General features: G+C 46.8%; 2 protein-coding genes across 3 annotated transcripts in view; one reads left to right on the top strand and one right to left on the bottom strand.

Moving 5' to 3' along the window:
• Window positions 1-21,564, top strand: part of USP35 (ubiquitin specific peptidase 35) — a 74,289-nt gene extending 52,725 nt beyond the window's left edge. For both annotated transcript variants that reach the window (XM_060018202.1, XM_060018203.1), the window contains exons 8-11: window positions 16,215-16,308; window positions 17,251-17,357; window positions 17,897-19,124; window positions 20,350-21,564. In XM_060018202.1, the coding sequence (XP_059874185.1) occupies window positions 16,215-16,308; window positions 17,251-17,357; window positions 17,897-19,124; window positions 20,350-20,517 (1,597 nt within the window). In that variant the 3' untranslated portion in view covers window positions 20,518-21,564. The remainder of the gene's footprint in view (window positions 1-16,214; window positions 16,309-17,250; window positions 17,358-17,896; window positions 19,125-20,349) is intronic.
• Window positions 21,565-25,341: 3,777 nt separating this feature from the next.
• The window catches only part of GAB2 (GRB2 associated binding protein 2), a 170,508-nt gene continuing 169,394 nt past the window's right edge, over window positions 25,342-26,455 (bottom strand). Inside the window, exon 10 of the mRNA XM_060017249.1 lies at window positions 25,342-26,401. Within this exon, the coding sequence (XP_059873232.1) occupies window positions 26,258-26,401 (144 nt within the window). The 3' untranslated portion in view covers window positions 25,342-26,257. The remainder of the gene's footprint in view (window positions 26,402-26,455) is intronic.

Raw genomic sequence — 26,455 nt, 5'->3', positions numbered from 1 at the left:
ACTCATTCTGCCTGCTCAATCCTGCCTTTGTCCCTCTAGTAAATTTTAAATTTCAGTTATTGTACTTTTTTGCCCTAGAATTTCTTTTTTTGTTTCTTTTTAGGTTTTCTATCTCTTTATTGATATTTCTGTTTTGTTCACACATCATTTTCTCAACTTTCTCCACATCTTCCTTTAGTTCTTTGATTACCTTTAAGACCAGTGTTTTAAAGTTTTTGTCTAATACATCTGCCGTTAAGGGACAGATTTTGTTGAATTATTTTTCTTCCTCTGAATGGGCTGTACTTTCCTGTTTCTTTGTATGTCTTGTGATTGTGGAGCCCTGGACATGTGAGTTTAATAATATGGTAACTCTGGAAATCAAGATTCTCCTTCTTCCCATGGGTTTGTTATTTTTTATTATTGTTTTTGTTTTTTATTGTTATAGTCTGTGTCTGTGCTGACGATCAGCCTGAAGTGTAAATTTAATGTCTTCTTATCTCTTTTCTGAGTCTTTCCTTGGGCATATGCAGTCACTTTCTAATTTTCCCCATATATGCAGTTGTTTTTTTAATGTGCTAGTCTCTAATGTTTGGCTCCTCAAAGGGGAAAAGCAAAAAATGAATTGGGGAACTGAGGGTGGGGAGGGTGCTGGCCCTTTAAGTCCCCTGGAAATCACTTTAGCTTGAGGGGAAGGCATTTACAACAGTGCGGGAAAGTGCAACAATGGCTGCCCATGTCTATGTCTGCACCTGTGTGATCAGAAGCAGCAATCAGAGTACAGATTCCCCAGTATTGGGGGGGGGCGTGGAGAGAGTCCTTTTTACCCACTCTAGCTCCTAGAAGATGTGTGTAAACCGCTCCAGGAACATGTGCACAGCCATCTGCTACTGTGCTAAGAGCTGACATTGACTGCAGTTTACCCTGGAAGCTTTCCCCTGGAATCTTTCCCCTGGAAGTTGCAAGCCTTCAACAGACTCCGGAGTGAGTTCCAAAACTAGTTACATCAGACAGATTCTGCCAGTACAGTTATTGTGTATGTGGGGAGACAGTTTCCTGATGCATCCTACTCTGCCATAATCCCAGAATCCTCTCTCTTCTTTAGAGCAGGTTTAGGTTTACAAAAAACTTGAGAGGAGGATGTAGAGATTTCCCAACCCTCTCTTCTCACACTCGCATTGCCTCCCCCCTTGTCAACGTCACTCACCAGAATGGTTCATTTTTTTTTTTCACCAAGGAGAAACCTACACATTGACAAATTATAGTCACCCAGAGTTCATAGTTAACATTATGTTCACTCTGTATTGTACATTCTGTAGGTTTGGAAAACTGTATAATGATATTTATCTAGCATATGGTATTATATAGTGTATTTTCTTTTTTTTTAACTTTTAATTTATATTGGAGTATAGTTGATTTACAATGTTGTATTTAGTTACAGGTGTACAGCAAAGTGACTCGGTTATAAATATATATATATATATATATATATATATATATATATCTCCATTCTTGTTCAGATTTTTTTTCCCATATAGGTTATTATAGAATATTGAGTAGAGTTCCCTGTGCTATACAGTAGGACCTTGTGCTATACAGTAGGACCTTGTTGGTTGTCTATTTTACTTATAGTAATGTATATATGTTAATCCCAAACTCCTAATTTATCCCCTCTCCCCACCTTTCCCCTTTGGTAACCATAAGTTTGTTTTCTATGTCTGTGAATCTGTTTCTGTTTTGTAAATAAGTTCATTTGTATCAGATTTGACATATAAGTGATATCATATGATATTTGTCTTTGTCTGACATACTTTACTGAGTATGATAATCTCTAGACCCATCCATGTTGCTGCAAATGGCATTATTTCATCATATTTTATGGCTGAGTAGTATTCCATTGTATATATGTACTACATCTTCTTTATCCATTCTTCTGTCAGTGGACATTTAGATTGCTTCCATGTCTTGGTTATTATAATCAGTGCTGCAGTGAACATAGGGGTACATGTATCTTTTTGAATTATGGTTTTCTCCAGATATATGCCCAGGAGTGAGATTGTTAGATCATATGCTAGCTCTGTTTTTAGTTTCTTAAGGAACCTCCATACTGTTATCCATAGTGGCTGTACCAATTTACATTCCCACCAACAGTGTAGGAGGGTTCCCTTTTCTCTACACCCTCTCCCACATTTATTGTTTGTAGACTTTCTGATGGCCATTCTGACTGGTGTGAGGTGATACCTCATTATAGTTTTGATTTTCATTTCTCTAATACTTAGCAATGTTGAGCATCTTTTCATGTGCCCCTTGCCCATCTGTATGTGTTCTTTGGAGAAATGTCTATTTAGATCTTCTGCCCATTTTTTGATTGGGTTGTTTTTTTGTTTTGTTTTGTTTTTTTGATCTAGAGCTGCATGAGCTGTTTGTATGTTTTGGAGAGTAATCCCTTGTTGGTTGCATCATTTGCAAATAGTTTCTCCCATTCTATGGTTGTCTTTTCATTTTATTTATGGTTTCCTTTGCTGTGGAAAAGCATTTGAGTTTAATTAGGTCCCATTTGTTTATTTTTGTTTTTATTTCCATTACTCTAGGAGATGGATCGAAAAAGATATTGCTGCTATGTATGTCAAAGTGTTCTGCCTATGTTTTCCTCCAATGTATCCGGTCTTACATTTAGTTCTTTAATCCACTTTGAGTTTATTTCTGTGTATGGTGGTAAAGAATGTTCTAATTTCATTTTTTCACATGTAGCTGTGAAGTTTTCCCAGCACCACTTATTGAAGGGACTGTCTTTTCCCATTGTATATTCTTGCCTCCTTTGTCGAAGATAAATTGACCATAGGAGTGTGGGTTTGTTTCTGGGCTTTCTGTCCTATTCCATTGATCTATATTTCTGCTTTTGTGCCAGTACCATACTGTTTTGATAACTATAATTTTGTAGTATAGTCCGAAGTCAGGGAGCCTGATTCCTCCAGCTCCATTTTTCTTTCTCAAGATTGCTTTGGCTATTTGGGGTCTTTGGTGTCTCCATACAAGTTTTAAGATTTTTTGTTCCAGTTCTGTGAAGAATGCCATTGGAAATTTGATAAGCATTTCATTGAATCTGTAGATTGCCTTGGGTAGTATAGTCATTTTAACAATACTGATTCTTCTAATCTAAGAATATGGTATGTTTTTCCATCTGTTTGTGTTGTCTTCTATTTCTTTCATCAGCATTTTATAGTTTTCATCATACAGGTCTTTTGCCTCCTATGTAGGTTTATTCCTAGATACTTTATTCTTTTTGATGTGATGATAAATGGGATTGTTTCTTGAATTTCTCTTTCTGATCTTTCTTTGTTACTGTATACAAATGCAACAGATTTCTGTGTATTAATTTTGTATCCTGCAACTTTACTGAGTTCATTGATGAGCTCTAGTAGTTTTCTGGTAGCATCTTTAGGATTCTCTATGTATAGTATCTTGTCATCTACAGAGAGTGACAGTTTTACTTTTTTTCCAATTTGGATTCCCTTTATTTCTTTTTCTTCTCTGACTGCTGTGGCTAGGACTTCCAAAACTATGTTGACATCCTTGTCTTGTTCCTGATCTTACAGGAAATGCTTTCAGCTTTCCTTTTTTTTTAAAATTAATTTTTTATTTTATTTTTGGCTGCTTTGGATCTTCGTTGCTGTGCACAGGCTTTCTCTAGTTGTGGCAAGTGAGGGCTACTCTTCATTGTGGTGCACGGGCTTCTCATTGCAGTGGCTTCTCTTGTTGTGGAGCATGGACTCTAGGTGCGTGGGCTTCAGTAGTTGCGGCACATGGGCTCAGTACTTGTGGCGTGTGGGCTCTAGGGCATGTGGGCTTCAGTAGTTGTAGTGTACAGGCTCAGTAGTTGTGACTTGTGGGCTCTAGAATGCTGGCTCAGTAGTTGTGGTGCATGGGCTTAGTTGCTCCATGGCATATGGGATCTTCCCGGACCGGGGATCGAACCCATGTCCCCTGCATTGGCAGGTGATTCTTAACCACTGTGTCACCAGGGAAGTCCCTGCTTTCAGCTTTTCACTGTTGAGTATGATGTTAGCTGTAGGTTTGTCATATATGGCCTTTATTATGTTGAGGTATGTTCCCTCTGTGCCCACTTTCTGGAGAATTCTTATCATAAATGGGTGTTGAATTTTGTCAGAAGCTTTTTCTGCATCTGTTGAGGTGATCATATGGTGTTTATTCTTCAGTTTGTTAATGTGGTGTATCACACTGATTGATTTGTGGATATTGAAAAATCCTTGCATCCCTGGGATAAATCCCACTTGATCATGCTGTGTGATCTTTTTAATGTATTGTTTGCTAGTATTTTGTTGAGGATTTTTGTGTCTATGTTTATCAGTGATATTGGCCTATAATTTTCTTTTTTTCTGTGGTTTCTTTGTCTGGTTTTGGTATCAGGGTGATGGTGGCCTCATAGAATCAGTTTGGAAGTGTTCCTTCCTCTGCAATTTTTTGGAAGATTTTCAGAAAGATAGGTGTTAACTCTTCTGTAAATGATTGATAGAATTCGCCTTGGGAGCCACCTGGTCCTGGACTTTTGTTTGTTGGGAATTTTTAAATCACAGTTTCGATTTCAGTACTTGTGATTGGTCTGTTCGTATTTTCTGTTTCTTCCTGGTACAGTCATGGGAGTTTGTACCTTTCTAATAATTTGTCCATTTCTTCTAGGTTGTCTATTTTGTTGGAATATAGTTGCTTGTAGTAATCTCTTTTGATCCTTTTTATTTCCGTGGTGCCTGTTGTAACTTATTCTTTTTCATTCCTGATTTTATTGATTTGAGCCCTCTCCCTTTTTTTTCTTGATGAGTCTGGCTACACATTTATCAACTTTGTTTATCTTTTTAAAGAACCAGCTTTTAGTTTCATTGATTTTTTTCTATTTTTTCTTCATGTTTATTTCATTTATTTCTGCTCTGATCTTTATGATTCCTTTCCTTCTACTAAGTTGGGTGTTTTTTTGTTCTTCTTTCTCTAATTGCTTTAGGTGTAAGGTTAGGTTATTTGAGATTTTTCTTGTTTCCTGAGGTGAGATTGTATTGCTATAAACCTCCCTCTTAGAACTGCTTTTGCTGCATCCCATAGATTTTGGATCATTGTGTTTTCACTGTTATTTGTCTACAGATATTTTTTGATTTCCTCTTTGATTTCTTCAGTGATCCATTGGTTGTTTCGTAGCATGTTGTTTAGCCTGCACATGTTGTGTTTCTTACAGTATTTTTCTTGTGATTCATTTCCTTTTTTAAAATTGAAGTATAATTGCTTTACAGTGTTTTGTTAATGACTGCTGTACAGCAGAGTGACTCAGGTAGACATATATACATTCTCTTTCATATTCTTTTCCATATGGTTTATCACAGGATATTGAATATAGTTCCTGGTGCTATACAGTAGGACCTTGTTGTTTATCCATTCCAAATATACCAGTTTGCATCTACTAATCCCAAACTCTCAATCCATCCCTCTCTCACCACCCTCCTTCTTGGTAACCACCAGTCTATTCTCTATGTCTGTGATTCTGTTTCTGTTTCATACATAGGTTAATTTGTGTCATATTTTACATTCCACATATGAGTAATATCATATGGTATTTTTCTTTCTCTTTCTGACTTACTTCACTTAGTATGATAATCTCTAGTTACATCCATGTTACTGGAAATGGCATTATTTTGTTCTTTTTTATGTCTGAGTGGTATTCCATTGTATGTTTGTACCACATCTTCTTATTCCATTCATCTATCGATGGACATTTAGGTTTTTTCCCTAAAAACCTAAAACATAGGTTTTGGCTATTGTGAATAGTGCTGCTGTGAACATAGGGGGTGCATTTATCTTTTTGAATTATAGTTTTGTCTGTATATATGCCCAGGAGTGGGATTGCTGGATTATATAATTGTAACTCTATTTTTAGTTTTCTGAGGAACTTCCATACTGTTCTCCACAGTGGCTGTATCAATTTACATTCCAACAGTGCAAGAGGGTTCTCTTTTTTCCACAGACTCTCCCGCATTTATTGTTTGTAGACTATTTGATGGCTATTCTGACTGGCATGAGGTGGTACCTCATTGTAGTTTTGATTTGCGTTTCTCTAATAATTAGCAATGTTTAGTATCTTTTGATGTGCCTATTGGCCATATGTTTGTTTTATTTGGAGAAATGTCTCTTTTTGTCTTCTGCCCACTTTTCAATTGAGTTGTTTTTTGTTGTTGAGTTTTATGAGCTATTTGTATATTTTGGAAATTAAGCCCTTGTCAGTTGCATCATTTGCAAATATTTTCTCCCATTCTGCAGGTTGTATTTTCATTTTGTTTATCGTTTCCTTTGCTGTGCAAAAGCTTGCAAGTTTGATTAGGTCTCATTTGTTTATTTTTGTTTTTATTTCTATTGCCTTGGGAGACTGATGTAAGAAATCATAACATACGATTTGTTAGACATTGTTTTGCCTGTGTTCTATTCTAGGAGTTTTATGGTGTCATGTCTTATAAGCCATTTTGAGTTTATTTTTGTATATGGTGAGAGGGTGTCTTCTAACTGCATCGATTTACATGTGGCTGTCCAATTTTCACAACACCACTTGCTGAAGAGACGTTTTCCCATTGTGTATTCTTGCCTCCTTTTTCGAAGGTTAATTGACCGTAGGTGTGTGGGTTTACTTCTGGGCTGTCTGTTGTGTTCCATCAATCCATATGTCTATTTTTTCTTCTCGTACCATGCCATTTTGATTACTGTAGCTTTGTAGTATTTTCTGAAGTCTGGGATGGTTATTCCTCCTGCTTTGTTCTTTTTCTTCAGGATTGCTTAGGCAATTCTGGGTCTTTTATGGTTCCATATGAATTTTAGGATTATTTTTTCTAGTCTTGTAAATACATCATGGGTAATTTAATAGGGATCACATTAAATCTGTAGATTGCTTTGGGTAGTATGGCTATTTTAACAATATTAATTCTTCCAATCCAAGAGCATGGGATATCTTTCCATTTCATTGAATCATCTTCAGTTTCCTCTATTAATGTTTTATAGTTCTCAGCATATAAGTCTTCAACCTCCTTGGTGAGGTTTATTCCTAAGCATTTCATTTTGGGGGTTGCTATTTTAAAAGTTACTGTCTTTTTACATTCCCTGTCTGATACTTCATTTTTGGTGTAAAGAAATGCAACTGATTTCTGTATATTCATCTTGTATCCTGCTGCCTTGCTGAATTCAGTCATTTATCAGTTCCAGTAGTTTTTGTGTGGACTCTTTAGGGTTTTCTACATATAGTATCATATCATTTGAAATAATGACAATTTTATTCCTTTCCTTCCAATTTGGATACCTTTTATTTGTTTTTCTTGTCTGAGTGCTGTGACTAGAACTTCTAATACTATGTTGAATAGAAGATGTGAGAGTGGACATTTTTGTCTTGTTACAGATTTTAGGGGGAAGGCTTTCAACTTTTCACCATTGAGTATTATATTGGCTGTGGGTTTGTCATAAACAGCTTTTACTATTTTGTGATATGTTCTGTCTATACCCACTTTGGTAAGAGTTTTTATTATGAATGGATGTTGAATTTTGTCAAGTGCTTTTTCTGCATCTATTGAGATGATTACGTGGTTTTTGTCTTTTGTTTATGTGGTTTATCACATTGATTTGCATACGTAGAACCATTCTTATGAACTTGGGATGACTCCCACTTTGTCATGGTGTATGATGTTTTTTATATGTTGTTGGATTTGGTTTGCTAATATTTTGTTGAGAATTTTTTCCATCTATATTCATCAGAGATATTGGCTTGTAATTTTTTTTTTTTTTTGGTGGTGTCTTTATCTGGATCTGGTATCAGGGTGATGGTAACTTCATAGACTGTCCTTGGGAGTGTTTCCTCTTCTTCAATTCTTTGGAAGAGTTTGAGAAGGATTGGTATAAATTATATTTTGTATGTTTGGTAGAATTTGCCTGTGAAGCCATTTGGTCCTGGACTTTTGTTTGTAGGGAGTTTTAAAATTACATATTCTATTTCACTTTTAGTGATTGGTCTGTTCCAATTATCTATTTCTTCTTGATTCAGTTTTGGTGGGCTGTATGTTTCTAGAAATTTGTCCATTTCTTCTAGGTTGTTGAATTAGTTGGCATATAATTGTTCAAAGTATTTCCTTATTATTATTATTTTGTATTTCTGCAGTGTCAGTTGTTGTGTCTCCTTTCTTGTTTCTTATTTTATTTGGGTTCTGTCTCTTTTCTTCTTGCTGAGCCTGGCCAGAGTTTTGTCAATCTTGTTTATCCTTTCAAAGAACCAGCTCTTGTTTGTATTGATTTTTTTAAAAAAAATATTTATTTATTTATTTGGCTGTGCCATGTCTTAGTTGTGGCACGCAGGATCTTTGTTGCCTCATGTGGGATCTATAGTTGCAGCATGTGAGATCTTTAGTTGTGGCATGTGGGATCTTTTAGTTGTGGTATACGGGATCTTTTAGTTGCGACATGTGGGATCTTTAGTTGCAGCATGCAGGATCCTTTTTAGTTGTGGCATGCGAACTCTTAGTTGCGGCATGTGGGATCTAGTTCCCTGACCAGAGATCGAACCCAGGCCCCCTGCATTGAGAGTGCAGAGTCTTAGCCACTGGATCACCAGGGAAGTCCCTTTCTATTGTTTTTTTAATCTTTATCTTATTTATTTCCTCTGATCTTCATTATTTCCTTCCTTCTGCTGAATTAAGGTTTTGTTTGTTCTTCTTTTTCTAGTTCTTTTAATTGGTAGGTTAGGTTGTTTGAGATTTTTCTTGGTTTTTGAGGAAGGCCTGTATTGCTATGAACTTCCCTCTAGGAACTGCTTTTGCTGCATCCCATAGATTTTGTATGGTTGTGTTTTCATTGTCATTTGTCTGAAAGTATTTTTGAATTTCTTCTTCGATTTCATCATTGACTCATTGGTTGTTTAGTAGCATGTTGTTTAGTCACCATGTAATTTTTCTTTTTTTTTCATTTCTTTTTCTGTGGTTAATTTCTAGTTTCATGCCACTGTGGTCAGAAACGATGCTTGAGATAATTTCTATATTCTTAAATTTGTTGAGGGTTGTTTTGTGCCCTAGTATGTGGTCAATCCTAGAGAATGTTCCACGTGCACTGGAAAAGAATGTGTATTTTGGTTTTTTTAGATGTAGTGTCCTGAAAATATCAATTAAGTTTAACTGTCCTATTGTATCATTTAGTATCTCTGTTGCCTTATTGATTCTCTGTGTAGAAGATCTGTCCATTGATGTGAGTGGGGTGTTAAAGTCTCCTAGTATTATTGTATTTCTGTCAATTTCTCCCTTTACATCTGTTAGTATTTGTTTTATGTATTTGGGTGCTCCTATATTAGGAGCATATATGTTGACGAGTGTAAAATCCTCTTCTTGTATTGATCCTTTTATCATCATATGATGTTCTTCTTTATCTTTCTTTATGGACTTTAAGTCTGTTTTGTCTGATATGAGTATTGCCAGCTCCCCCCTTTCTTGTCACTTCTGTTTGCATGAAATATTTTTTTCCATCATCTCTCTTTCAATATATGTGTGTCCTTTGTCCTAAAGTAGGTCTCTTATAGGCAGCATATTGTAGTCTCTTGCTTTTTTATCCAGCCTTCCACTCTGTGTCTTTTGATTGGAGCATTCAGTCCATTGATATTTAAGGTAATTATTTATAGATATGTATTTGTTGTCATTTTAAACCGTGTTTTACCATTGATTTTATATTTCCTCTCTGTCCCTTTTTCTTTTTGTTTTTCCTTTTCTGGTTTGATGATTTTCTTTTGTATTATACTTTTCTTCTCTTCTTTTTGTTTTTTTGTGAATCTATTGTATGTTTTTGATTCATGGTTACCCTGTTTTTCAAGTATGTTAACCCCTTCCTGTATCTACTTGCCTTAGACTGGTAGTCATATAGGTTCAAATATATTCCAGGAAAAAAATTCTACATTTTCTTACTCTCCTCCCCTACATTTTATGATTTTGATATTCTCTTTTACATCTTCATGTATATCTTTTTGCTGTTCATTGTTGTTATCATCACTTTCACAGAATTTTTTTTTTGTGTGTGTGTGTGACGCAGGCCTCTCACTGTTGTGGCCTCTCCCGCTGCAGAGCACAGGCTCCAGACATGCAGGCTCAGTGGCCATGGCTCACGGGCCCAGCCGCTCTGCGGCATGTGGGATCTTCCTGGACTGGGGCACGAACCCATGTCCCCTGCATCAGCAGGTGGACTCTCAACCACTGTGCCACCAGGGAAGCCCTCACAGAAGTTTTTTGTTTTTTGTTTTTTAATCTGTGTACTGTCTGCTGTCCTGATTGGGTGATTTCCATTTTTCTATCTTCCAGGTCACTTATTCATTCTTTTGAATTATTCATTCTGCTGTTCATTGCCTTTAGCTCAGCTTTCATATCTGCAAATATGTTTTCTAATTTTTCTTGGTTTCTCTCTATAGTTTCTAGTCCCTTTTTACAGTACTCTGCATTTCTGTCAATAGCCTTTCTTAATTCCTTCAGTATTTTTATTATCTCCTTTTTGAAATCAGTGTCTGTTAGACTGAAGAGGTCTGCTTCATTCTTCATTCAGGGGAATGCACTGGGTCATTTAACTGGGAGTGGTTCCTTTGCTTCTTCATGTTACTTATATTTCTCTTACTCTGTAAGTTAAGGAGAAACAATTATCTACTGTGGGCTAGGAGAACTATGCATATGTGGTTTCATCCCTGTGTAGCTTGTGTGGGTTTAATAAATCTGGTGTGAGGCTGTTTTTAGTATGGATCCCCGTAGCCTCTTTTCTCAGCTTGTGCCGGTTGTTATCCCCTTGATAGGGTGTGTGCAGATGTGGTGGCTGGTGCCCGGTCCTGGGGTTCTCAGAGGTGGTAGTGGCTCAGACTCACCCTCAGGGCATGCGATGGGAGTGGATGCGACTTGCAACCACTCCTGGAGTCTGGGAGGGTGGTGGCGGGAGCCCATGACCACTCCTGGGATGTGGGAGAGAAGCAGTGGGGGCTTGTGACTGCTCCTGGCGTTTAGGTGGGCTGCAGTGGAGGCTTGCGACTGCCCCTGGAGCCCGTGCAGGCAGTGTCTTGCCCTCTGCATGCGTGCCCACAGGGAAAAAGGCTGCAATCTGGGTCCCACCCCTCCCCTTGTGCATCCCCCAAACAGTGGTGACTGACCTCTATGATGTCCCAGGCTTCCTCGACATACACCCCCAGCCGTGGTTGTACTGGATTCCAGCACCACTCCCACCCCTGTCTGTCTCCACACAGCCATCCCCAGTCCTCTTCCCAGTTCTGATCTCCAAAGCCCGAGTTCCAGCACCCAGCCCTTGTCAGTTCTGGCAGACATGTGTGTCAGGCTAGGGAGCACAGGGTGGTGGCACTGACCGTCTGTGCAGTTCTCCCTCTGCTCTGGCTGCCTCAAACAGGTTGCTGCGCTCTCCTCAAAGGCTCTGAAGCTCCCCTTCTATCTTGGCTGACCTCCCTGCCGGTGAGGGGGCTTCCCAGGTTGCAGGAACCTTTCCTCTTTCATAGCTCCCTCCCAATGTTGCAGGTCCCATCCCGATTCCTTTCTTGCTTTCTTTTCTTCTTTTTTTTCTTTTTGCCCACCCAGTTACGTGGAGATTTTCTTGCCCTTTCAGCAGTCTGAGGTCTTCTGCCAGCGTTCAGTAGATATTCTGTGAGAATTGTTTCACGTGTAGATGTATTTTTGATGTATTTGTGGGAGAGGGTGAACTTCACATCCTGCTACTCCGATATCTTGATCTCTCCCTGTGATCGATTTCTAATCTCATAGAACTGTGGTCGGAAAAGCTGCTTGATATGATTTCAATTTTCTTAAATTTACCAAGGTTTGCTTTGTGGCCCAGCATGTGGTCAATCCTGGAGAATGTTCTGTGTGCACTTGAGAAGAACGTATATTCTGCTGCTTTTGGATGGAATCCTCTATAAATATCAGTTGAGTTCATCTGGTCTTATGTGTCATTCAAGGCCTGTGTTTCCTTATTGATTTTCTGTCTGGATGATCTGTCCATTGATGAAAGTGGGAGGTTAAGGGCTCCCACTGTTACTGTGTTAGTGTTGATTTCTCCTTTTATGGCTGTTAGTATTTGCTTTATATATGAGGTGCTCCTATGTTGGGTGCACATATAATTGTTATATCTTCTTGGACTGATCCCTTCATCATTATGTAGTGTCCTTCTTTGTCTCTTGTAATAGTCTTTCTTTCAAAGTCTATTTTGTCTGATATGAGTATTGCTACTCCAGCTTTCTTCTGATTTCCATTTGCATGGAGTACCTTTTTCTATCCCCTCGTTTTCAGTCTGTATGTGTCCCTAGATCTGAAGTGTGAGTCTCTTGTAGACAGCATATATATGGGACTTGTTTTTGTATCCATTTGGCCAGTCTATGTCTTTTGGTTGAAGCATTTAATCCATTTACATTTAAGGTAATTATCAATATGTATGTTCTTATTGCCATTTTGTTAATTTTTAAAAATAAATTTATTTTTATTTATTTTGGGCTGTGTTGGGTCTTTGCTGCGCGCGGGCTTTCTCTAGTTGCAGCGAGTGGGGGCTACTCTTCATTGCAGTGCACGGGCTTCTCATTGCAGTGGCTTCTCTTGTTGCAGAGCACAGGCTCTAGAGAACAGGCTCAGTAGTTGTGGTGCGTGGGCTTAGTTCCTCTGCGGCATGTGGGATTTTCCTGGACCAGGGCTCAAACCCGTGTCCCCTGCACTGGTAGGCGGATTCTTAACCACTGCACCACCAGGGAAGCCCTTGTTAATTGTTTTGAATTTGTTTTTTGTTTTTTATTTTTATGTTACGCGGGCCTCTCCCATTGCGTAGCACAGGCTCCAGACGCGCAGGCTCAGCGGCCATGGCTCACGGGCCCAGCCACTCCGCGGCATGTGGGATCCTCCCAGACTGGGGCACGAACCTGTGTCCCCTGCATCGGCAGGCGGACTCTCAACCACTGTGCCACTAGGGAAGCCCTTGAATTTGTTTTTGTAGGTCTTTTTCCTTCGCTTCCTCTTTGTTCTCTTTTCCTGTGATTTGATGACTATCTTCAGTGTTGAGTTTGGATTCCTTTTTCTTTTTTGTGTATGTGTCTAGTGTAGAGTAGATTTTTGGTTTTCAGTTACCATGGGGTTCTGATATAGTAGTCTGTATATATATGCAAGCTTGCTTTTTAAGTTTCTGGTTTCTTAATTTCCAGTGCATTTCCAATATCCTGCATTTGTACTCTCCTCTCTTCATAATTGCTAGTTTTGATATTATATTTGTGTGTGGATGATTTCCTACCTTTATTGTATGTTTGCCTTTACCAGTGAGCTTTCCCATTCATCATTTTCTTATTTCTAGTTGTGGCCTTTTCTTTTCTGCCTAGAGAAGTTCCTTTAGCATTTGTTGTAAAGCTGGTTTGGTGGTGCTGAACTGTCTTAGCTTTTGCTTGCTGTAAAGCTTTTCATTTCTCTGTCAAATCTGAATGAGAGCCCTGCTGGGTAGAGTATTCTTGGTTGTAGGTTTTTCCCTTTTATTGCTTTAAAAATATCATACCACTTCCTTTCTGGCCTGCAGAGTTTCTGCTGAAAAATCAGCTGATAACCTTATGGGGATTCCCTTGTATATTACTTGTTGGTTTCCCCTTGTTGCTTTTAGTATTTTCTCTTTGTCTTTAATTTTTGTCAATTTGATTAATATGTGTCGACGTATTCCTCCTTTCCCATGTTAGGGAAGTTTTCAGCTATTAACTCTTCAAATATTTTCTCATGCCCTTTCTCTCTCTTCTCCTTCTGGGACCCCTATAATGCAAATGGTGCATTTAATGTTGTTCCAGAGGTTCATCTAGTGTATTTTCACTGCCCTAAAAATCCTCTGCTCTATCTGTTCATCCCCCTCTAACTCCTGGCAACCTTTTTACTGTTTCCATAGTTTTGTCTTTTCCAGAATCATACATTTGGAATCATATAGTATGTAGCCTTTTCAGATTGGCTTCCTTCAGTTAGTAATATGCATTTAAGGTTGCTCCATTTCTTTTTGTGGCTTGATAGCTCATTTCTTTTTGGCACTGAATGATATTCCACTGCCAGGATGTACCACAGTGCCATTTATCCATTAACGTACTGAAGGGACATGTTAGTTGCTTCCAAGTTTTGGCAATTCTAAATAAAGCTTGCACCAACATCCCTGTGCAGGTTTTTGTGTGGATATAAGGTTTCAGCTCCTTTGGGTAAATACCAAAGAGTGTGATTGCTGCATAGGATGGGAAGAGTATGTTTAGTTGTGTAAGAAACTGCAAAACTGTCTTCCAAAGTAGCTGTGCCATTTCACATTCCCACCAGCAATGAATGAGAGTCCCTGTTGCTCCACATCCTTGCTAGCATTTGGTGTTGTCAGTGTTCTGGATTTTGGCCTTTCTAATAGGTGTGCAGTGGTATCTCATTGTTGTTTTAATTTGTATTTCCCTGATTGACATGATGTTGAGCATCTTTTCATGTGCTTATTTACCATCTGTGTGTGTGTGTGTGTATGTATGTATATGTATGTATATGTATATATATATATAATTTTTTTGTGAGATATTTGTTAAAATGTTTGGCTCACTTTTTAATCAGGTTGTTTGTTTTCTTATTGTTTAGTTTTAAGAGGTTTTTTTTTTTTTAACAGTCCTTTATCAGATGTGTGTTTTACAAATATTTTCTCCCAGTCTCTGGTTTGTCTTCTAATTCTCTTGATATACTGTACTTCACAGAACAGAATTTTTTAATTTCAGTGAAATCCAGCTTATCAATTATTTCTCTCATGGATTGTGTCTTTGGTGATGTGTCTAAAAAGGCATCCCCACACTCAAGGTCACTAGGTTTCTCCTGTTATCTTCTAAGAGTTTTATAGTCTTGGATTTTACATTTAGGTCTGTGATCCATTTGGAGTTAATTTTTGTGACAGGTGTAGGGTCTGTGTTCAGATTCATTTGGTTTTGGTTTTGGATGTGTACTTGTTCCAGTACCATTTGTGGACAGATTTTCTCTGCTCCATTATAGTGCCTTTGCTCCTTTGTCAACGATCAGCTGACTATATTTATGGGGGTCTGTTTCTGGGCTCTTTATTCTGTTCTATTGATCTATTCAACTGTGTGTGTTTCACCAGTACCACGCTTAGACATCTTTTTTAAAAGTCACAGTGGAAGTAAGCCTTGGTTTTGGCTGTGGTAGGACGTCCAGGCAGTTTCTTCTCTCTGAGCTTCAGCTCCAGGAGGAGGTTGGAGCTGAACTCTAGGAACTCCTAACATGCTGCTGTCGTGCTTCTCAAACTGCCTGGGGAAGGACTAGTTTTGTTTCATCTTTTGAACTTCCAGTCTGCTGCAGACTTTTCCCTTTGTAGAATACAATAAAATGACTTACTAGGAAATGCAAATGCTCGTGTGCTTGTACGGTCATAGTACTGTCAAATCACTATACAAGGTTCTAAAGTCTCAGTTTCTGAACTTGCTTTGTCACAGACTGCTACGTGGACCGCACTTTGGTTATACTGTCCTGCACAGTGGGTGCAGGTTGGAGAGATGCCTACCTGTCTAGCCAGAGCTTCTTGGGAGAACAGGAGCTCAGCTGGGGTTTGGGAACTGGCTTGTTCCAGGGAATGTGGTTATCAGGAGGGGCTCTTTCTTATCTCCCATGGGATCAGACCCCTTCATGAGCCCCAGTCTACCCCCGTCCTCTTTTTTCAGCATATTCCTCACAGTGACCCCCTCCCATGTGAAGGCAGAGGGACAACTTGGGGTGGCAGGGGCCCTGAGAAGGGGCCGTAATAGTTGGCCTGGAGGGCCAAGGTTGGAGCAGGGCGCGCTGCTCTGGACGGGTCTGAACGCCATTTCTCAGGGCAGTAGGGAGAAGGGTGTGAGTGGCTGGTGGTGATATTGGCATGGACTCTGGAGCGTGTCTGAGAGTTCCAACTTTAAAACCCTGAGACCATAAGACCTTAGGACACTGGAATCTTCAAATTGTGGAGTCATGGGCTGTTAGAACTGGAAGGGACTGCAGGGGTCACGTTGTCGTCCGAGCTGAGCCGTTCACCTGCTCCTCTTCCCTGGCGCCTGGCTCAGATTGGAGCTACAGATGTCTGTCCTGCCTTTAGCTTGGAGTCCTTGGGTTGCCACAATATGGGTGAGTAGAGGTTCTTTGGGTGCCCTTGGCTTACTCCAGGTGCCCCGCTCTGTTTGGAAGTTTCAGACACTGTGTGCTCCGTTTGACTGAGAACAACTCCCAGCCCTTGATGACCAAGCTGCAGTGGCTCTTCGCCTTCCTGGAGCACAGCCAGGTGAGCGCAGGGGGAGTCGGGGATGCTGCAGAGGAGGCCCGGTCCAACCCCTCCCCTTCCCCACGACCTGCCTGCATCTGGCTGTGGGCCCCCACTTTCTGGCGTGAGTTTTTGGGCCCCAGTCCAGGCTGGCATGGGTTCACGGCTAAAGCCCAAGGGGCCGATTCAGCGCCCTTACCGGGCAGGCGAGGGAATACCTCCTGAGCCCCTCTGTGCTGCGCTGCCCACATCTCTCCCAGCAGTGGTTCAGTCCATTCTATTAGGTGTTGCTTTGTTGGTCTGCTGGCATTTTTGAGCCCTCATATTGCCTGCCGGGCACCCTGAGGGCTGTATTTGTTTTAATCCCTGTCTCTGCCCTCCTGGAACCTAAAGCCCTTGGCCAGGCAGGCATTATGCCAGGCCCTGTGCGGGGGCACAGAGATGAGTCAGCCACAGCCCTGCCTCCACGGAGCACGTAGTCTGGTGGGGAAGAGGAACCTGCAGATAGCAGCGGTAGTGCTTGAGCAGAGGGAAACGTGAGTGTAGTGCGCGTATTAGGGAGGAAGAGTTGATCATGATGGGCATGGGGGCTCTTGGGAAGACACTGTGGGACAGGTGACACTAACTGCACCTGGGACTTGAACTCTACAGCTAAGCTCCTGACAGGGGAGAAGGGTGTTTCAGGCAGAGGGGATGGCAACGAACAAGGGCCTGGAGTGAAATGTGAGGTGTGTCCGGGAGGAGCAGACTCCCGGAGGATCGTTCACCTCCGTGACCCGACGTCCTGATCATAGGCTGCGTGGCCTTGGTGGGATGAGTCAGGGAAGGGGGAGGACTTCAGTGGGGAGGCTGGAAGTTTGGGGCAGAGAGTCCCCAGGGCCATCCTCAGGCCTAGCATACTGTGGCGCTAGTTGGTGAGTGGCCCTGGCTCCTGGCCCTGTCTTTCTCCCTCCTTGGTCCTAGCGGCCTGCCATTTCTCCAGAGAACTTTCTATCTGCATCCTGGACACCCTGGTTCAGCCCTGGCACCCAGCAGGACTGCTCGGAGTACCTGAAGTACCTGCTGGATCGGTAAGGGAGGCCAGGCCTGGCTCTGCACGGGGGCCTCCAGGTCTGGAGAGGGTGCTCGTGGGAAAGCCCCCTCCCCCTGGGCTGTGTTGTCTCTTCCTGGAAACGGGGGCACAGCCCTGCACTTGGGAAAGGCTTGGAGCAGATGTGTGTCGTGAGTGTGGGGACGGGGGCCGAGTGGGAGGGGAGTTTTGGAGATGCTGACGTGAGCCGTGACTGGGAGGGTAAGTGTGTGTATGTCCACCATGCTGTGCTTGCCTGAGCGTGCACGTGTGTGTTTTCTCATCAGCTCTCTGGGGGCACATGCACGTCTTTTTGTGGCAGGTTTGTGAGCCTCGTGCAGGTAAGTATGTAGCATGTGTGCCTGGCTTATGAGTGCATGTGCACGGATGCCGTTTCGTACACGCATATGTATGTTCCCCGTGCCTTCTCCTGCATGCATGTAAACACGTGGCCAGCTAAGTAAGGCAGATGCACAGGTCAGGCCAGTGCACTGGGGATGGGTCTGTGTATGGACGAAGGCCCTTTGCTCCCTGCACCAGGCTGCACGAAGAGGAGAAAACGGGGACGAGGATCTGCCAAAAGCTGAAGCAGTCCAGCTCGCCCTCCCCGCCCGAGGAGCCCCCCAGCCCGAGTCCAACCTCGGTGGAGAAGATGTTCGGGGGCAAGATTGTGACTCGGATATGCTGTCTCCGCTGCCTTAACATCTCCACCAGGGAGGAGGCCTTCACGGACCTGTCTCTTGCCTTTCCCCCGCCTGAGCGCTGCCGCCGCCGCCGCCTGGGCTCAGTGATGCTCCCTGCAGAGGACGTCGGCGCCCAGGACCTCCCTTCGCCATCGCGAGCCCAGGCGCCAAGCAGGGCGGCTCCTCGGAGGCAGAGGAAACACTGCATCACAGGGGACGTTCCCCCCACCGTCCTTAACATTGAAGGCCTGGGCCCCCAGGGCCCCGAGGGGCAGAGCAGTCAGGAGGAGGTGGCAAAGGAGGAGGAAGAGGAGGAGGAGAAGGCGGAGAAGGTGGAAAAGGAGGAGAAAGTGGAGAAGGAGGCCGAGAAGGAGAAGGAGGCGGAGAAGGAGAAGGAGGCCGAGAAGGAGGAGGACGGCCTGGGCCCAGGGACCCTCAGAAATGCTTCTGCCCCATCTGGGGAGGGTTCCCGCTCGGTCCTGGACCTGGTCAACTACTTCCTGTCGCCCGAGAGGCTGACGGCAGAGAACCGCTACCGCTGCGAGTCGTGCGCCTCCCTGCAGGACGCCGAGAAGGTGGTGGAGCTGAGCCAGGGGCCGCGCTACCTCATCCTGACCCTGCTGCGCTTCTCCTTCGACCTGCGCACCATGCGGCGCCGCAAGATCCTGGACGACGTCTCCATCCCCCTGCTGCTGCGGCTGCCGCTGGCCGGGGGCCGGGGCCAGGCCTACGACCTCTGCAGCGTCGTGGTGCACTCCGGGGTGTCCTCGGAGAGCGGCCACTACTACTGCTACGCTCGCGAGGGTGCGGCCCGCCCAGCCCCGAACACGGGAGCGGCTGATGGGCCCGAGCCCAACAACCAGTGGTACTTGTTCAACGACACCCGGGTGTCCTTCTCCTCCTTTGAGTCTGTCAGCAACGTCACCTCCTTCTTCCCCAAGGACACCGCCTATGTGCTCTTTTATCGGCAGCGGCCCCGGGAGGGGCCTGAGGCTGAGCCCGGCTCTCCCCGAGCCCGGGCAGAGCCCACCCTCCACAAAGACTTGATGGAAGCCATTTCCAAAGACAACATCCTTTTCCTGCAGGTGAGCAGCCCCTGGGGGCGGAGGGGCTTCCCAGCACCCACCGGCTCAGACGGTGACGGCTCCTCTCTTGGAGTCTGTTCCTTTTTCCCTTGATCCACTCAGCTGTCACTCAGTGCTGGGGAAGATTGGTGGGCCAGACAGGCGTAGCCCCATACTTCAGAGGAACAGACATGAGGAATGATCAGTGTTTTATTAAGGTGTCATATGTGCTGGAGGAGGGGCTCTGTGAGTAGTGGATACGAGCGGATGGGGGGCCGCCCGACTCACTGAGCCTCTCTGAGCCTTCGGCTCCACTCTGTAAAGGCTGGTATCAAAATACTTTGCAGCTGAAACAGCCAGCGTGCGGACCAGCATGAGGGGTGCTGCCGCAGGCCGCCGGTGTGGGCACGTCAGGACCCCTGGCCAGCAGCACCTGCGTGCCGTGGGGACCCTGGCTCTGCTTTTGCGTTTCTGCCGAGCTGTCCAGGTGGAGGCAGGGCTGGGCCCGTGGTAAGAAGGCGAATCCACGGCTGGCCTCAGTTCAGCAGGAGGAAGAGCTTCCTCGCTGGCAGAGGGTTCCTCGTGCCCTGAGAGGCAGAGGCTGGGCAGCCACTCCAGGAAGCCTGCAGAAGGGTCCCTGGGGGCTATGAGGTGACCTTTGACGTGCACCTCCTGCTTTGTGGTGCCACGTCAGGCCCTTGTCAGCTGTTCACAGTCCAGTTAGTAGAAATGAGTTCCTTTCCTTCAGGGGGCTGGGAGGTTTTTTTTTTTTTCTTTTTTTTTTTTTTTTGCGGTACACGGGCCTCTCACTGCTGTGACCTCTCCCGTTGCGGAGCACAGGCTCCGGACGTGCAGGCTCAGCGGCCATGGCTCATGGGCCCAGCCGCTCCGCAGCATGTGGGATCTTCCCGGACCGGGGCACGAACCTGTATCCCCTGTATCGGCAGGCAGACTCTCAACCACTGCGCCACCAGGGAAGCCCCACTGGGAGTTTCTATTCGGGGGAGGAGGAAGAATGCTTTGGAAGCCTAGATACAGGATGGCTCTGGGTCCGTCCCACCCGTCCTCCCACTAAGCTGGAATGCCTCTAGGGCAGGAGCTGTGGCTCCTCTGCGCCGGGCCCTGGGGACTGGGGTGATGCGCGGAAGGGCTGGGTGGCATTGGGGGCGTGCAGGGAGAACCGAGGCTGCAGAGCCTGACTGACGGACCGTTAAGCTTCCGGCCCCATCCCCATCTGTATTTCCAGGAGCAGGAGAAGGAGGCGCGGAGCAGGGCGGCCTACATCTCTGCACTCCCCACATCTCCACACTGGGGGAGGGGCTTTGACGAAGACAAAGATGAGGATGAAGGCCCTCCGGGGGGCTGCAGCCCTGCAGGTGGCAGCGGTGGTGACTTCCACAGACTGGTCTTCTAATGGGAACCCTCATCCCCTGGCCTGCTAAGCACTTGTGAGGGTGCCACAGGCAACCTCAGTGGGGGGGACCCAGGTCCCGGGCAGAGGTGCTCGGCCAGGTGGGGTCTGAGGGAGGCTGCGCAGGTCCAGTCCTGAAGGCAGGCCCTTCCGAGGGCCAGAGAGATGGAGCAGGGGGGCTCCTGGGCCCCTGCCCTCAGCCCAAAGGGCACACGGAGATTCACTCAGATACGGAGGTGAGACCCAAGCCCCTTAAACCGGGCCTCAGGCCCCGACACTGGGATCAGCCCCGTTAAGACTTACTGACACCCAAGTGTCCTGGTCAGCTTGAAGCAGCTGAGATGGACACGCTCTGGGCCTTGTCCCCTACCCGCTGCAGGCTATCCCACAGGGCTGAACGTCACAGCGCTGGTGTTTTGCCATCAAGTAGCAGTTCCTTCCCAGCTCCTTTCAGACAATCTTGTTTCTCTGTGGTCTACAAAGCAGAGGCAGAGCCAAGCCCTCGCACAAAGAAGGCGGCTGTGTGTCACCCCTCTGGCCGCCTTCTGGTTTCTCTGAGGGGCCTGAGGCAACATCTGTGGGTGCCTACACTGTTTGTTTGTTTGTACTTTTTCTGAGAGGAGTGTAGGTGGGAAGCAGCCTGGCACAGGACCAGAGACTGTCCTCCCAACATCAAGCAACAACGCACAGAGGGGAGGACAGCCTCTTGAGCCTCTCTCCTGCCTCAGTGCCTGAGATGCCACCATTTGCATCCCCCTTCTGGTTAAGAGAGAGCGCGTCCTGAGGTTCCTGCAAGTACGTTTGTGTTTCTCACGACATCTGTCCTGAGGGAAGCTGGCTGGCTCAGCGCCTCAGCAGTTGGCCGTCATCATGGGGCCAGTCTGGTAAGGAGCAGATATTGACCTCATTGTGCCCTGACCCTGCTGTACCCCTTCTAAATGGAGAGAAGAGAACCAGGGTCTCAAACAAGAATAAAAACAGGTTCTCTGAAGCCTTTAAAGCCGTCGTTCTTCCCGCCTCAGTCACTGGCTGTGAGGTAGGCTCTAACCCTTGGTTTCTTGCTGTGTCTGGACAGGAAGGAGGGGACACCACCCCCTGCCCTGCTGACTTGTGTGCTGCCCCAGGGGAGGCAAGCATGCCCTACACTGAAGTGCTGTGTCACTCAATCAACAGTGAGGACGGGTGGTGGGGATGTGCCCAGATAGATAGGGGTGGAGGGGTGGGTGCACAGGCTGGGGGCCACCCTAACAGGATACTGTTAAGGGACTCTGTCAGGTGGGGCTGGAGCTCCTCCAGACCCCAGGAACTGTGGGCTGCTCAGAGACTGCTGCTGCTACCACATTCCTCCCTTCTTACCTCTGAGAATCTGGGGTGGGCTGGGCTCAGGCCGGGAGGAAAGTAGGCGGCAGCCCTCAGGTTCCAGCCATCTTGGAGCTTGGGACTGCAGTGGCCTGGCCGGGGGCTTCAGGGGCTGCAGGTGGAGGAGTTTTGGCCCAAAAGCCATAGACCCTTGAGACCTCAGGGACCAGCGAAAGTGGGCCGACAGTCGTCTGTCAGAGACAGAGTCATGCTCAGAATTCATGTCTTTGGTCCATTGAGCCTCCTAAGAAAGACGAATTGGCAGATGTTACTACACTTTCCATTTCACGCACTAGGAGTACAGTTTCCGAGGTAAGGAAGATTCACCAAGAAGGGTACCCAGTTAGTTCCTGTTCAAATGCAAGTGGAGCAGACTGGCACGGCGAGCCAGGATCCCAGTGTGCGTGCATTCCGTCCCCAGCCCCTCCGGACGAGACACACTCAGCAGCCCTCCTGGTTGCGTCTAATGGACTTTATTGTTGTCCAGACCCAACACCATAGTAAAAAGGGACCTGCAAGCTCCAGGCCTGTACCATGTGTCACCACAGCGAAAACAGGACCCATGTGAACACGTTCCCACCCCTCCCCAGACCTACTCACAGGATAAATACGTGTTACAAATTTTTTTTAAAAAAGAAAACAGAATAAATTAATAACTTAAGTGATTAGGCACCAACAGTGATTTGAAAAATTAAATGTCAATTTTAAATGGTAAGAGGGCCAGAAACCTAAGACTGGGCTTCTTCCAGCCCATTTTCTCTTCCCGACAAAGCAACGATTCTGTGGGAAATGATTCTAAATTTCAAGACACATGTAACCAACAAACACATAAGAACACACACCACCAAATATCACGTGACAGCCTGAATCTCCAGGGGGACCCCTCATCAGGCGGCCCACCTGGCCCCAAAGAGCTGGGTGCGTTCCGGAAGGAGGGGGCTTTACAGCTCCTGCGCTCAGCCTCCTTCCCCCACGTTTTGCCGAAGGGCCAGAGGGGAAGTTCGTGCCAGTTTCCCTCCTGCCCGGCACTCTGTTTCCAGAGCCCTGTCACAGGGGTGTGGGTCAGCTGCAGCTTGCGGCTGAGGCCTTAGCCCTGTGGCTGGTAAATCCCTTGAGAACAGCTGTGCTTCTGTCCTAGGAATGGGACCTATTTGAACGGTTTCGAATGTAGAAGTTACTGAAATCAGTCTAGGGAGGGAACTGGGTTAACTGGCCAGTGCTCTGGGTGCCGCCTATCCCTGGTGATCCAGACCCTCGAGAGAGAAGTTACAGAGCAGGGAGTAGCCACAGAAGAGGCCTCAGGGCCCTTCTTCACCAAGGTGGGAAGGAGACGCAAGCTCCATGCCACTCCTTGCAGAGGTGGAGCTGGAAGGGGGCAAGAGGGGCTTCTGAGGAGCACCAAGCAGGACGAGGCCTGTGTGAGCTATGCTGGCTGACAAGGCATCCTGGGATCGCAGTCCTTGCCAGGCTACCAGGAGAGGTGGATTCTGACCCACTGAAGGCCGAAGGACCAGTTTTTTACACTGACCAGACGGGAATATTAGACACCTTGGTACTTGGGGCTTTTGAGCCAGTCTCTGCTCTCAACAGGCCAATTTTCTCTCCTCTTGTACTTCCCCCCGTCTCTACTCTCGCCTCCACCCGAAGGGTTTGGGGGTTATAGGAACCAAGAACTGGAGGGAGGCCTCCTTGGTGGTTAGATTTGAACACCTCAGTCTCTCAAGACTCCACCCAGTTTCAGTCACAACATGGCACATTCAGAAAATGCTGACATTATTAGGGTACCTTGCGATCAATAGGGGAGGATGCTGGGAACTGAGGGTACCGGTACCTGGGCCCACCTGTAGCCAATGGGGGCACAGGGGTGGCACCATTCAAAGCTCTGCCACGTGAGACCCTTTGCAGAGAGCCTTAAAGGGACACAGGGCTGGGCAGAGTGAGCCACCAAACCCTGCCCAGGGTAGGCCACTGCCACCACCATTACCATTTCACCTGTGGGGACACCAAGGCATGGCCTCACTGCTTCTGAGAGGCTGGGCCCATACTCCCAAAGGTCTGTTCCCAAAGCACAAGGTTCTCTAAGTCTCTCTGTCCATCTTCCTCCACCGGATCCCAGCCTTGCCCTCCTTCCCTCTCAAAATCTAACCCTTCTTCCTCTAAGGCCCCTGTCAGGCACCCCCTTTTCCTAGAAACCACCTTCCCTGATCTCCACCCCCTCCCCACTCCTGCCCCCAACACCAACCTCCTAGAGAACAAGCCTCGATTTCTCTGCACATCATCAGCATTTTAAGTGTCTCTCATGGCCATTACCAATGTGTCCTTGTCTTCTTTCTCATCGACTCTGACCTTCTCAAATACAAAGTCTGATTTAATTCCTGTGTTCTCAGTGCCTAGCCCAGGCATGGCCATAGCAGCCATTAATGAATGCTTATTGAATTGATATGACTAATACTAGGAGGAAAGGGGCTACTGTTGAGAAAATTTCTCCCGGGATGGAGTAAGGTCAGGCCGCAGGCCTGGGGTGTGCGTGTTTACACAGGCTCACAGGAGCAGAAAGGTGAGCGGTAGCCACCTCCCTTAAATAGGGTGGGAAGTCATTTTTTTTTCTTTTTTTGGAGGGAGGAAGGTCTGTTCACCCCAGGGTAGGACGAAACATTTGGTCTACCAACGTTGTCTCTGAAACTCTTAAAAATTTGGCCAAGAACTTTAACATAAAAAAGCCCCCCTCCCCAGACTTAGGAGAAAAGAGCCTGGCGTGATGCCCTTCCTCCTGTCCCTGGCAAAGGTGGGCAGAGGGTGATGCTGATCTGGTGGCCTTTTAAGCCATGGGAGGAGAGGCCTGCCCTCTCCTGTCCCTGTAGCTAGGCACCTGGGATTCGACAGGGCAACAGAGGGTGACGTGAGCTGAGAACACACTCTGGCCTGTCACCAGGCCACACTTGTACTTCCTTGGGACCTGACACAAAACTCAACCAGACGGCACAAGCTGCCGGCCACTCTCCCGCATCATCCACTAGGCTCTGTTCCGCTCTGCTTGCTCCTTTGCCCTGCTGTGCCCGCCACCCAGCAGTCCTGGGAGCTGCCCTCGCCTGCGGCCATGCACATCGCTCCCCTGACCACCACACCAGTCCTCACGTTCTGCTCCACCCTGCATCTCCACGGCAGTGCCCGGGCTCGCCACCAGGCCCTCCGGATGTACTCAACCACTAGCTGCGCCTCCCCCACCCCCAGCCTTCGCCCCGCCTCTCAGCCCATCGGTTACCAGCGCCTCCCCTGCCGCACTGCCCATCTTGCAGAAGCTCACTTGCTGCAGCGCCTCCACTCCAGGCCTGGGCGCCGCCCTGTGTCTCTGCCCAGGCCGTCCCAGGGTGGCCCCTCAGTCGTCCCCCCCCCCACGCACCTCCACCCCGCACACTGCGTCGCCTTCCCACAGCTCCGCCGGCCCCCCACCACATCGGCGCTCCCACCCCACGCGCTGCACCGCCCAGCACAGTCCGAGCCTCATGGGTGCGGCGCTCTTGGCTGGGTGGGGTCTCGGAGAAGAAGACTATGCTCTGTCCCAGAGTGACAGAGCCGGGCCTGTGGCCCCACAGTCCCGGGGGCCCGGCCCCGCAGTGTCTTTGTCACCCCATCTCCTGCTCCTTGTTCTGGGTTGCCCATCATCCTGTCTTCCCCTCCTGCTGTCCTTATCCTTCTGCCTCTCCCACCCGGCAACTGCCACTTGGCCTGAAAATGGGGGACCACAGCAGGTACCCACTGCCCTTCTGCATCTGGGGCTCTAACTCCTTTGTCCCTCAAGACCACCTCTGACCTTCCTCCTCAACTCCTTCATCTTTTGGTGGCCTTGCCTCTCCCCTGCCAAGAAAGACAGGGCTGAAGAAGTCTGTATCCACCTTGGTCCGCTGGTCCTTGGCTCCCTGGGTCAGCGAGACGACTTGGCTTCTTCCGGGACTGGGGGAGAGGTAGGCCAGTAGCGGGAGGGACAGGGGCTGAGAGCTGTGCCCAAAGGGGAGGTGTGGAATCTGGCTCAGAGCCCCAGCCCCTCCCTCCACACGTCTGGTAGGTATTCGGGTCTAAAGGGCAGGAAGAGGCTGAAGGATGCTTTTTGGCAATAGCTCTAACTAAGGTGGGTAGAGGCACGGCCACTGCTGATAAAAATCAAAGGTGGGCCCCGAGGGAGCCGAGGAAGCGCCTCGATCTGGCCCTCACCTCCCAGGGGAAGGGGTCAGGGTTCCTGATGACAAGTGCTTTGAAGGCCAGAGTGGCAGAGTAGAGAGGGGGTGGGCAGGAGGGCGCGCTGGAGAGGAGAAGGGGGAGACAGACGGGGAGGCGTCAGCTCTGGAGACGCCGCCTCTGGCCCCTCCCTGGGGCGGCGGCCCGCGCGTCACAGCTTGGGCCCCTTGGAGGGCTCCGAGGACTGCCGCACGTCTGTCCACTCCTGCATGGTGCTCTGCAGGGCCTGGGTCTTCTCCTTGTCCACTTGGACGTAGTCCACCTTCTCATCGGAAGTGACTGATGACGTGGATGGCTGGGGGACAGAGCGGGGAGTGAAGTGGCTGTGAGTTACCAGTAACGCAGGGGG

The sequence above is a fragment of the Delphinus delphis genome, chromosome 8 (assembly GCF_949987515.2).
Source record: "Delphinus delphis chromosome 8, mDelDel1.2, whole genome shotgun sequence".
NCBI classification, from domain to species: Eukaryota; Metazoa; Chordata; class Mammalia; order Artiodactyla; family Delphinidae; genus Delphinus; species Delphinus delphis.
Note: the sequence above shows the minus strand (reverse complement) of the source record. Positions and strands in the feature narration are given on the sequence as shown.